We start from the raw sequence: 13636 nt of genomic DNA, 5'->3' as shown, positions 1-13636 counted from the left end.
TATTGTGCCACCAATCATTTTTCTTGTTTGAAACTCATTCTCTAGTAGATTCCTTAAAAAATGATAGGAACAGTATCCACTCCCTCAGTTTTTGTTGATGAAAGTTTGTCTGCCCTTTTTATATTTGAAATTAATGAGCTAGATATGAAATCTTTGGCTCATAATTTCTTTTCTTGAATGTCTTAAATATATTACTCCATTTTTGTCAGGAATAAAAAGTTGTTTCTGTTACATCTATTTGTTTTTTTTTTTTTCTGGATTTCCAAAGGATGTTTTCTTCTCCTTTAAAGTTCAATAATTTATGAGAATATTTCTTAATGTTGGTCATTCTGAGTTGATTTCCCCAGATATGTGGTATATTCTTTCACTGTGGAGTTGCACATATATTTAAATTTCAGACATGGTCTTTGAATTATAGTTTTTAATGCTCTTTTCTCTTGCATTGGCTTTCTTTTTTGTGGGCACTCTTGTGGACATATGTCAGATGTTCTTTGCCTGTCCTCTGTATCTGTTGCCTTCTCTTGAATCCTTTTCCATCTTTCTTATTTCTCTTGTTCTATAAAAGTTGCTTTTCATTGTCTATTTCTCTTTTTTTTTTTTTTTAATTTTTTTTTTCAACGTTTATTTATTTTTGGGACAGAGAGAGACAGAGCATGAACGGGGGAGGGGCAGAGAGAGAGGGAGACACAGAATCGGAAACAGGCTCCAGGCTCTGAGCCATCAGCCCAGAGCCCGATGCGGGGCTCAAACTCCCGGACCGCGAGATCATGACCTGGCTGAAGCCGGACGCTTAACCGACTGCGCCACCCAGGCGCCCCTGTCTATTTCTCTTAAAGTATAACCTATCACATATGGTGACTCTTGTGTTCTTACTGTCTTAGACTTCATTTTGGAATGATTTATGTCCAATTCTTTTCTTTTTTTTTCTTTTTTTTTTTTTATCGTTTATTTATTTTTGAGACAGAGAGACACAGAGCATGAACGGGGGAGGGTCAGAGACAGAGGGAGACAGAATCGGAAGCAGGCTCCAGGCTCTGAGCCATCAGCCCAGAGCCCGACGCGGGGCTCGAACTCACGGACCGCGAGATCATGACCTGAGCTGAAGTCGGACACCCAACCGACTGAGCCACCCAGGCGCCCCTGTCCAATTCTTTTCTGAGCTGAAGTCAGACACTCAACCCGCTGAGCCACTCAGGCACCCCGAGATATATTATTTATAAAAAAAATCTCTGAATATTTATCAAGAAGCTAAAAACAGTACATAGTTTACTCAGTTACTCCCATTCTAAAGTGCCTGTTGTGGTTTTTAAACCTCAGAAGACTTAACATTTTTATTAAATGCTTATTAAAAGACAAAAATTAATGTTTTAAAAAATATGAATCCTCACATCACCCACCATTTCATTTTAGAGGTGACTTAAATACCGAGGTTAGCATTCTCAGTCATATGTCAGTTTTATAAATAGAGTTCTAATTCTTGCTCTGAGTAGATAACATGCCTTCTTCATCTGATGCTTTGATTTAAGTATCCAGAATTAGTAAAGAGAAATTATAACCTGTTGTCATAATTTGGGCAATAGAGCCTAACTTGATCCTTGTGTTTTAGTTAATTTATAAGGATGGCCTAGGAAACTGTCTTGAGTGGCATTGTTGAATATCTTTCCAGAGAACTCAGTTGCAACAGGTTGAAAGGCACTAATATTCCTTAGATAAGGAAGGCACAGACATAGTATGCCTTACAGTTTGTGTAATATTTTACATTTTACCAACTATTTATATACCTATTGCTCATTTGATTTTCACAGCTAACCTGTGATATTTGCTGAGATTTCTTTGCTGAGCTTTTTTAAATTATTATTATTTTTATTAGATTTACTCTAAGTATTTCTTTTTGGGGGGAGCAATGCAAGTGTTACTGCATTTTTAGTTTTGATTTCTGTAATTCATTACTGTTACTACATACAGTCAATTATTATATGTTAATCTTCTATCCTGTGACTTTACTGAATTCAGTATTTCTGGAAATTGCGTTCTTTTTGTATATTCCTTGGGATTTTTGATGTAACAGTCATAGAGAATGTTTCTTTCAAACCTATATGCCTTTTATTTTCTTTCCTTGCTTATTGCACTGGCTAGAACTTGCAGCACTATGAATAAGAGTGGTAAGAGCATATATTTTTGCTTTGTTCCTGATCTTAGAAGGGAAGCAGTCTTTCACAATTAAGTACAGTGGTATTTGTAGATTTTTTGTAAATGCTCTTTATCAAGTTCAAGTTCCCCCATTCCTGTTTTTGTCAGAATTTTTATCATGAATATATATGTGTTGAATTTTGTCAGATGCTTTTTTGCATCAATAGACAGGATCATGTGACTTTCCTTTAGCCTGTTAGTGTGGTGGATTATATTGATTGATTAAACCCCATTTGATCATGGGGTTTGATATATATATATATATATATATATATATATATATATATATATATATATTTGATATATATATATATAATTTGATATATATATCATTTGATATGTATATATCATTTGATATATATATCACTTGATATATATGTGTGTGTGTGTGTGTGTATATATATATATATCTCACTGAGTATCACTGATACTGTATTTCTAGTTTTTTTTTTTTCTGGTTTTATGTCTCTTTCTCTGACACCACTCATGCATTGGTGGATGAGGCTTGGGGGCATTTCATTACAGGTAGGTGGGAATAGAAGCCCAGTTTTTCTACTCAGTGTTTGTTGGCACCCAAGAGGGAGAAGCCAGGTGGGTGGAGGTTGGAGTTCTGGCTCCCCACTCAGTCTCCACTCACACTATGATGGAGGTAGTCTTGTTACCACTGAGCAATCATCAGAGTCCTGACTCTCCACTGGACCTCCTCTGACTCCTACCCATGAGGAGAGGAGAGAATATCTGGTTACTATCTTGTCTGACACCTTCCTGGAAAAGGTGTTGTGGCACCTTGGTAAACCTCACAAGAAGGTGGAACCTCACAAGAAGATAGAAGTCTAGATACCTCACCAGCCTTTGCTGATGGGGATGAGAGTAGGGCTACAGTTTGTGGTGTTTGGCTGCAGTAGAACAGTTACCATCTAAAAGTTTTCTTTCCCAGTTCTTTGGCTAGAGAGAGTAGGCTTTTATTTTGTCTGTCACATCTGATGGCTTTTCCAGGTTGCCAGCTTTTTCAGCTCCAATCTGGGATATATGAAGCAAAAAGAAAACCCTAGCAACTCATTACCGTATCATTCGTCTCATCCCAAAGTCCCAAGGCAATCTTCCTTTTTCCTCTCCACATCACAGTTTTATTATGGCTGTTCTGTAATATCATGCCCAGGGTTTTAAATTATACTTAAGTGGGAGAAATAGGGAAAAATACATCTATCCCATTTTTCCCAAGTGGAAGTCTGAGATTCACATTTTTAAAAAATTTCAGGAAATAATCATTTCCCTGGTATAACTATTAACAGAAGTTTTGCCAGAGGAAAAGATGCTTTTCACAAAGCCTATTTTTAATATAAGGTTTGGGTAAGACATTCAAAGCATTATAGATGTATTCCAGTGCATACAAGGCTATCCTGTAGAAATGAAACACTCTTAACTTCATTGTAACAGTTGCCATTAAGGAAGCCCAGGGGTGCCTGGGTGGCTTGGTCGGTTGGGCGTCCGACTTCGGCTCGGGTCATGATCTCACGGTCCGTGAGTTCGAGCCCCGCGTCGGGTTCTGTGCTGACAGCTCAGAGCCTGGAGCCTGTTTCGGATTCTGTGTTTCCCTCTCTCTCTGCTCCTCCCCTGTTCATGCTCTGTCTCTCTCTGTCTCAAAAAAATAAATAAATGTTTAAAAAAAAATTAAAAAAAAAAAAAGAAGGAAGCCTAGAACTCTTCAGTCAGCCCTCATTTAACAGATTGTCATTCACAGTGTTTTAGTGCATTTTTTAATCTGACCTCCTTGCCATCCTTCCCCAACTGCTCAGACTTTTCCAGAATGCTCTTTGAAACTTATGATCCTCTGAACTTTATTCTTGCTCCTATCTGAAACCTGCATCCCCACCAAAACAAAACCCTGGTTGAAAGACTCCCAACTATGGGAAAAGCTAGGACTAAAGATGGCTTTTATGGAGTTGGTACTAGGGAGCAGGTCTAGGCCCATCCTTAGGTAGTGACTAGATGAATTAGAGCCTTGGTTACTCAGTAATCCTCCAGGAAGGCACTGAAACAACATGGGTAGAGACTAGTCTGGCAAGGGAGACAAAGGTGGGATTGAAGAGAATGGAACTGTGAAAATGTTTTTATAGTCACTATCTATAGAAAGGGGAATATGGATTTTGTAAAGTAAAAAAAAAAAATCTTCTATGAAGATCATGAAATTTGCTGTTCAGGGGTACTCAAGGCCCTGTGGTCATCTTCAGTTTTCTGCCAGAGGAGACTGTAACAGTTGTTGGGGACCAGGACATGATTGATTCGAGAGACATTCTTCTCAGCTATGCTGTACTGTGGAGTCCCTTTTGGAGTTTTTTTAAAGTCAGCTGTATTCAGATGGAATTTTAAACACAAAATTTGAATTTCAGCAAAAATACACATTCATGTAACCACCAGTATTGTAAAGTTCTAGAACATTTCCATCATCCCCAAAAGTTTCCTTGTACTCCTTCCCAGTCAGTCCTCCCAACCTCAAGCAAATATCTGATCTGCTGTTGCCATAAACTATATTTGCCTTTTCTAGAATTTTATATGAATGGAGTCCTTCAGTGTGTACTGTTTTGTGTCTGGCACTTAATTCACTCAGCATAATTTTTAGAGTCATCCTTTGTATCAGCGGTCTACTCCTTTTCATTGCTGGGTAGTATTTTAATGTGTGGATATACCACAATTTGTTTACTCATTCACCTGCTGATGAATATTTGAACTGTGATCAGTTGAGTAGACTGTTCTGTAGATGTCAAGCCAGTTCGTCTTCTGTGTCCTTTCTGATTTTCTATTTGTTTTATCAGTTACCGAGAGTTGTGGTGTTGAAATATCTAACCATAGACTTTTCCCCCCATCTTTCAGTTATATCTGTTTGTTTCATGTGTTTTGTGCATCTGGTTTTGGATATACACAGAATTTTTATGCTCTCATCTGAATCAACTTTAATGTATGAACTCTATCTCTGATGGTAATCTTTTTTTCTGATAGTATAGACATTGCAGCTTTTTCATGATCAATTTGATCTGTTGTTATCTTTGTCCTTTTTCTTAAATTTTTTTTTTCAACGTTTATTTATTTTTGGGACAGAGAGAGACAGAGCATGAACGGGGGAGGGGCAGAAAGAGAGGGAGACACAGAATCAGAAACAGGCTCCAGGCTCTGAGCCATCAGCCCAGAGCCTGACGCGGGGCTCGAACTCACAGACCACGAGATCGTGACCTGGCTGAAGTCGGACGCTTAACCAACTGCGCCACCCAGGCGCCCCTGTCCTTTTTCTTATAACTTACATTTTTATGTCTAAAATGTGTTTCTTTTTAGAGAGCATGTTGCTCTTTTTTGTGCATACCAACAACAATCACTACTTTTTCATTGGAGTGATTACTATTCATATTTACTGCACTTAATTATCAATATGGTTGGTGTAAAGTCTCCCGGGGCGCCTGGGTGGTTCAGTCAGTTAAGCATCTGACTTTGGCTCAAGTCATGATCTCACAGTTCGTGAGTTCAAACCCCACATCAAGCTCTGTGCTGACAGCTCAGAGCCTGGAGACTGCTTCAGATTTTGTGTCTCCCTCTCTCTTTGTCCCTCCCCTACTCTCACACACACACACACACACACACACACACACACTCTCTCTCTCTCTCTCTCTCTCTCTCTCTCTCAAAAACAACCAAACATTTAAAAAACAATAAAAATTTTTAAAAAATCTGTCTCACAATTTGTTTTATCTTTGTCCCTTCAGATCTTTGTTCCTTTATCCCTACTTTGTAATTTTTTTGGAATAGCTAAGTACCTTTTAACATTACACTTTATGGGGCACTGGGTGGCTCAGTCGGTTAAGCGTCCAACTTCGGCTCAGGTCATGATCTCATGGTCTGTGAGTTTGAGCCCCGCGGCGGGCTCTGTGCTGACCGCTCAGAGCCTGGAGCCTGCTTCAGATTCTGTGTCTCCCTCTCTCTCTGACCCTCCCCCGTTCATGCTCTGTCTCTCTCTGTCTCAAAAATAAATAAACATTAAAAAAAAATTTTAAAAACAAAACAAAAAAAACCATTACACTTTATTTTTATTGTTGACTTCTCATACATCACTTTTTTGCATATTTAACTTATTACAGTTTATTTTCTTTTTTTTTTTTTTTTTTTTTTTTTTTTTTTAATTTTTTTTCGACATTTTTATTTATTTTTGGGACAGAGAGAGACAGAGCATGAACGGGGGAGGGGCAGAGAGAGAGGGAGACACAGAATCGGAAACAGGCTCCAGGCTCTGAGCCATCAGCCCAGAGCCCGATGCGGAGCTCGAACTCACGGACCGCGAGATCGTGACCTGGCTGAAGTCGGACGCTTAACCGACTGCGCCACCCAGGCGCCCCTACAGTTTATTTTCAAGCAGTATCCCACTTCCTTATAATGTAAGAGTCTTTTTTTTTTTTTTTTTTTTTTTTTGAAAGAGAGAAAGAGTATGGGGCAGACAGGGAGAGAGAAAGAATCCCAAGCAGGCTCAGCACTGTCAGTGCAGAGCCTGACACAGGGCTCCAGCTCACAAACTGTCATGACCTGACTCAGATGCTTAACCAACTGAGCCACCCAGGCTCCCCATAATGTATTCTTAAAACTGTATATTTTCATTCCTTCCCATTCCTTTTTGCCACTTTTGTCATTTATTTTAATTCTATGTGTGTATTAAATCCGAGTATGTTTTTATTTTTATTTTAAATTGTTATCTTTTAGTGAAACTTAAATATGATTTTTTTAAAGATCTTTATATTTCCTAATGTATTTCCCATTATTGGCACTATTGCTTTATACAGATCAGGGTTACCATTTGGTATCATTTTTCTTGTACTGAAGAACTTCCTTTAACATTTCTTTTAGTAAATGGTTGCTGGCAATAACTTTTCTCAACTTCTGTCTTTAAAAGTCTTTGGTTTGACTTTAATTTTGAAAAATAGTTTTGCATACATGCACCCCAATGTTTATAACAGCATTATCTACAGTAGCCAAATTATGGGAACAGCCCAAGTTGTCCATCAGCTGATGAATGAAGAAGGTGTGGTATATGTATACAATGGAGTACTATTTGGTCATAATAAAGGATGAAATCTTACCTTTTGCAATGACCTGGATGGAGCCAGAGAGTATTATGCTAAGCAAAATAAGCCAATCAGACAAAGACAAGTACCATATGATTTCATTTATGGAATTAAAGAAACAAAACAAATGAGCAAAGGGGGGAAAAAGAGAGAGAGGCAAACCAAGAAATAGACTCTTAACTACAGAGAACAAACTGATGGTTACTGGAGGGGAGGTGGGTGGGGAACGGGTTAAATAGGAAATGGAGATTAAGGAGTGCACTTGTTTTGATGGCACTGGTGCTGTATGGAAGTGTTGAATTACTATATTGTACACCCGAAACTAATATTACATTGTATGTTAGCTAACTGGAAGGTAAATAAAAATTTTAAAAAGTAATTTTTCTGGATATAGAAGTCTAAATTGACAGGCTTTTAATCACTTTAAACAATGTTTTTCTATTGTCTTTTGGCTTACTTCATTTCTTTTGAGAAGTCTGTGTTATTTTATCTTGGTTCCTCTGTTTTTTTAAAAAAGGTATTCTAATATTTTTAAATTTATTATTCATCTTAGAAGCTTGGCAACAATGTTCCTTGATGTGGTGTTCTCTGTTTGCTATGCTTGGAGTGTTTTTGAACATATTTAAATATGTGATATTATAGTTTCCATTAAATTTGAAAGATTTCAGCCATTCTTCAACTATTTTCCATCCCTCTTATACCCCCCTCCATTTGGAACCTCAGTTGCGTATGTTAGACTATATAATCTTGACCTGTTGTACACTGAAGGTTTATCATTGTATTTTTTGGAGTCTTTTTATTTTCTGTATGCTTTTGTTTAGGTAATTCTTTTTTTTTTTTTTTTTAATTTTTTTTTTTTCAACGTTTATTTATTTTTGGGACAGAGAGAGACAGAGCATGAACGGGGGAGGGGCAGAGAGAGAGGGAGACACAGAATTGGAAACTAGGTAATTCTTAATTGTATCTTCAGGCACCTCTTCTGTACAATCTAAAATGCTATTAATTCCCATCTAATAAACTTAGCATTTTGGATGTAAGCTTTTCATCTTTAAAAATTCTAATTCTTTTAAAAATCTTTTATTTCTCTTTATGTTTATATTTCTCTTTATATCTTTAAAAATATATCTGTAATAGTTGTTCTTTAAAATGTTTATGCTGAAAACTTATTTATTTATTTTAATATTCATTTATTGGGGGGGGGGATATAAAAGTGTTTTAACTTACCACATAGTAGAATCAACATTCCAGAAGAATGTACTATCTTTATCCTCTGACTTCATACACATCTTGATATGCCCCTAGACTTAGAACTTCTCTACTTGGTGAAACACACCAATAGGGGCAGTTTTATTTTGCTTTTAATGTTTTATTTCCAAATCTTAAGTTACGCTGTAGGTGATACAGGACTTACTTGATACATGTTTACATGAATGTTTTTTTGAAGGGAGAGTATGTTCCAAATTCTAGCAACCATGTGGAGTCACCTTTTTTTTTTTTTTTTCCATTTCCAGAATGTGGCCCAGGTTAGCTGCTACAGTGACCTCAAATCCTTCAGTGCCTTTTCTGTTTGGTATTGTGGATTCCTAGCTGGCGTAGTTAAAACACGGTTGTGAAGGGCAGTTGCAGTCCTCTGAGTAAGGACTTGGTTGTTTAGGACTTGCCAGTTGTTCTGTTAGCCCACAAATATTCTTTAGTCCTTGCATTTGTGTCAAATGAGTTGTTGTGAATACAGATGTACTGATGTTATCAAGTGTAACATAAAGCACTGATTTCACTTACATTTGGTTTCTACTAAAAGCATTGATTTTTCTTTGCCATTTTGCAGTACCTTCTCCAGGCAAATTCCGCTCCCCTGCAGCACCGTCTCCTTTGGCTCTCCGGCAACCAGTGAAAGCATTTAGTAACCATGGCTCTGGTTCTCCTGGTAGCCAAGAAACAACACAGCTCACACAAAACACCTCTTCACCTGGGCCGCCCATGGTTCAGAACACAGTCCCAGCAAATCCTCCCCACAATATCAACAGCACTACTTTAACCAGACCTGCAGGGACAACAGCGATGAGAAGCGGCTTGCCCAGACCCAGTGCCCCTTCTGCTGGGGGTATACCAGTGCCTCGCAGCAAACTTGCACAGCCTGTGCGCAGGTAAGCAGCAGATGTTCTGTTCCAGCAGTCTTGAGCATAGGAAAGTGGGTAGACTGGAATCACTCCCCTCACCGCTTGTGGTAGCAAACTTAGAGTCCTACTAGGTTCCCATTAGAGTCTTCATAGAATTTGAATAAAACATTACTTTATTGTTTTAAAGAAATCCTCACTTAAGACATCGGGGTATCATACCACTTTGGTTCAGATCAGATTTGTTCAGATACCTAACATGATTAGGCATCTCCAAAAACTCCTAGAAAAAAAAAAATGTTAGAACCACTCAATTTGGTTGTGATATTTGTTCATTTTGAATATAACGTTTCTCAGTAAAGATAAAGAAGCATATTAGAGCCTAGAGCGAGATTTAAGACAAAACTTATAGCTACCAAATCTGAGTATAATTCAGGAGGGTGGTTTTCAAACTTTGAAAAGGCTTTCATCTTGTAAGCATTTAAACTGAGTTACCCACATCTTTGTCACTGTCAGATAAATTACATTTCTGAATTCAGTAGTAGAGTGCAACAGCTACACTGCTAAATAACTTCTGTGGACCTTAATGCACTTTTACAATAGCATGAACATTGAACTGTGGCTATCCTTATTTTTCAGAGGAGAATATAGAAATTTAATGAGGTGAAGTAATTTGCCTGAGACTACACAATAAAAAGGCTTTCGGTTCTAAGTATGTCTGACTGAAAAGTCCATTTAAGCACGGTGCCATTTTACCTCTCTAATCATGGTGATGCTAAGTCTCTCCTATCACAGTCATCACTCTGCCCCCCACCCCTTTAATTAATTAATTAATTAAAAGTTGGTGATCCATGCTGTTGGAAGAAATGAGAGTCTTCCTTTCTTTTACTGTAGTGGCTGTGTTAACAAAAAGATGTTAGTGAAGTCACCTGACAGCCAGTAAAACTTGAAAGTTGTAGAAATGCCAAGGGTGGGACTTGCGTGATGCGAATAAGCTGTTTAGACTTTTGACCTCAGTGATCCCCTGGAACAACCTTCGTGGATCAGGGTGCCTCCTACAAAGTAATGAATATATATGGTAACATTTCATGAAGCCTTTTAAATCACTTAATGAAATTGCTTTATTTCAGATCCTTGCCAGCTCCTAAAACCTATGGTAGCATGAAAGATGACAGTTGGAAAGATGGCTGTTACTGACCAGCAGAGATGAGAATGCAGAGGTCCACAGCTTCATGGATACCCCTTCACCAGGCTAAAAGACAACTTTTATATGCAGACTGTTCAGATAAGACTCTGGGGATTGATAAATCCCAGCCCTCTCTGTCTTAATTAGCACAAACTGACAGAGATGATCAAGCAGCACTTTAATGACATTTAACATCAGATGTGTTTGGTAATCATGCAATCACTCTCCATGGAATCACATTTAGTTTTGTTTAATAGAAACTAAGTTGATTTTTTAATATTTGACAGAGGCCAATATCTGGGCAAAAAACTAACGGATGCCAAAGAGAAATGCCCATTTGTAAATGAGAGAATACCTTTGTGCACAAGAAAATGGTGAATTCAAGCTATCCAAAACTTCACGTTCAACCTAATTTACTGTATAAATAGTATCAATAAATATTTGTGTTAATGAGAACTAATATCCTGACTAATTATGTAAAATGTTTCACTAGTACTCCAAGAAACTAGATTGAGATAGAAGGGAGGGTGGGGGTAGGAAGAAATCTAGGCTAGGGATTTCAAACGTGATACCTAAATTTGTGAGAATTCTATAAATTATTTTTTGCAGATTCACTGGAAAAACTGTCATTTTGTTTAACCTTACGTTTTGGATGTAGCTCACGTATCACCGCCGCGAGATAATGTTACACCGTGCATCCACCACGTTGCATTGACACATCGGACTTCTGTGTGTTTGTTTTGATTGCCAAAAGGGCTTAATATCAGTTGTACAATCTTTCTAAACTTTATAGCTCCTGGCTCAGGAAAGATAGCCTTTGCTATTGAAGCCAACTTCTTCACATGCTATTATATCTGTTAGAGAACTAAGAGATCATGTTTTTATTAACAGGTTACCATGATAGGAAAGAGCAAGTAGTATGTGTCTTGAATCTTGATATAAACACCACCGCCTCAGTGCTTACAACCTGGAACAAAACCATACAATGAGAGAGAGGGGGAAAAAAAAATCTATGCACTTAACTTACAAAATCTCTGGTAATGACAGTTGTATTGTTACTATTGACACAACGGTCTGTTATGTGGTAGGAAAGTATAGTCTGCTGAATCCTACTTGAGTTGATCCACTTTAAACTAGGTAACTGTATAAAACATCCTTGAAAATACTGTCCCTTTTGACTTAGATTCTGCCTTACGTTAATTTTTACATTTTTCGTAACAAAGGAAACCCACTATATATGACTCTAACCTGTTAAATACCTGCTGTCTAGTGGCCCTTAGGTATATCCTGGAAATCACTTATTTTGGTTTTCCTAGACAATTACCAGACTAAAACTTTCTTCAGCAGACTTCTCCTTTTTCATGGTGAGGTCTGTTTTGAAATATTTAATTTAAATGGCTCTGAAATATTGGCTGTCAGGTCACCTAAAGGATTTGAGCGATTTGAACGAAAGTTCATTTCCTGTTAGTCAAAGACATTCTGTAAGTTGGCAAAAGATATTGAGAGAGAAATGAGAAACTTGATATTCAGGATAGCGTTGAGGTTGATAGGTTGAGAAATTGATAAAACTTTTAAAACCAAGACCCCCATTCTGCCATGACACCTTGGTATTTTTTATTAGCTTGACCAATAGGGAGTCATTCAGTTAGCCCAGCAGCTGGAGATTGAAACTGCCAGTGCTAATGTATTTTGGTGTACAATGCAAGGAAGAAATTTTATCCTTGACTATGAGGGTGATGGGTGTGGGTCAGGAAAGGATGGCGCCAGAATTCCACATGATGATGTACTAAAAAAATGTTGCTTTTCAGAGGAAGATAAAGAAAGCATCTGCTTCGGGTGGGGGGTATCTCATATAAAAAATCTTAAGTAAAGCGACTAGCCACTGTCTCTTTTTAAAATCATATATACACAAAACAAAATAGGTCTCAGTTTCAGTGCAACATTGCAAAAGAAAAATATGCTGCAATCTAATAATTACAAGGAATTTTAACTCTATTTGAAATACCCATTACATTAAGTTAGATTATCTGTTTCAAAAGGAGTATTCAGGTTATTTAACTTTGTTTTTAAATGGCTGCATCAGAAAAAAAGTCTTTTTTTTTTATTAAAATATTTCATCACTCGTTAAAAATGTATTTGGATCTGAGTTGGGTAAAACATTATTTTACCTGCCGTCGCACTACCACAGACTATTGGCTTTTAGGTTCCTAAAGAGAAAAATTGCCTTTTTACTAGAAAGCCTTTGTGTATTGCCAATTTTTCTGTTTGGGAAAATCTAAGGATTCACTGTGGTTAGTCTTACAGAAGAAATGTGGATTTGATAAACTAGTGCCTATGATTTTAACTTATGTTTGATATATAGTAGTAAAGGTTTTATGAATGTTGATTATTTTTCTGTGCCAACAGCCCAGAATTGTCACTTATATGTAAGCAGAAGGCTATGAGCTCTGCTTCCAAAGTTATTTAATTTTCTCAGTGTTTGAATGTTATTTTTTTGTAAGTGTGTTAATAAAAGTGTAAAAAAATTGGAAAAAATATAAATATTCTTAACTCAAGCATTTGCTGGATCATTTTTCTACAGAACTTGTTTGTATAATATAAAACACTCTCTGAAGAGTTGACTTTTTTCAGTTTTCATGCCCTGGAAATCACATTTTGTAAAACTGGGGACCATTCATAATTGTCAGATACTTTTTAAAACTATCTCAATACATCACTTTTATAAAAAAAAAAAAGTTTTTTTGACAGGAAATTAGATACATATTTGTCCCCAGACATTTGTATAACTCTAGAATGATCTAGACTATGTATGTTTAAATTTTTATTGAATGTACAGACGTCCATTTTTGACATTACGCATGGTCCTTTTTAGATCACATGAAGTTTGATTTGCAAACATTTCTATAGCTGAACTTGTATGTGTGGTTGCCTCCTTAATAAACAGCCTGACCATAATGTTTATTATTAAATTTATACTTGTTTTTTCAAGTGTTTTATTAATTTCTGGATATGGTAAGATTCCCCACCCCCAGTTACCTACAATCGGT

The 13636-nt window shown here is 37.1% G+C and overlaps 1 protein-coding gene across 2 annotated transcripts in view; it reads left to right on the top strand.

Moving 5' to 3' along the window:
- The window catches only part of SLAIN2 (SLAIN motif family member 2), a 74165-nt gene extending 61021 nt beyond the window's left edge, over positions 1-13144 (top strand). For both annotated transcript variants that reach the window (XM_047856039.1, XM_047856038.1), the window contains 2 exons: positions 9115-9433; positions 10534-13144. In XM_047856039.1, the coding sequence (XP_047711995.1) occupies positions 9115-9433; positions 10534-10600 (386 nt within the window). In that variant the 3' untranslated portion in view covers positions 10601-13144. The remainder of the gene's footprint in view (positions 1-9114; positions 9434-10533) is intronic.
- Positions 13145-13636: the final 492 nt, after the last annotated feature.

This window comes from Prionailurus viverrinus, chromosome B1 (genome assembly GCF_022837055.1).
Source record: "Prionailurus viverrinus isolate Anna chromosome B1, UM_Priviv_1.0, whole genome shotgun sequence".
Lineage (NCBI taxonomy): Eukaryota > Metazoa > Chordata > Mammalia > Carnivora > Felidae > Prionailurus > Prionailurus viverrinus.
Note: the sequence above shows the minus strand (reverse complement) of the source record. Positions and strands in the feature narration are given on the sequence as shown.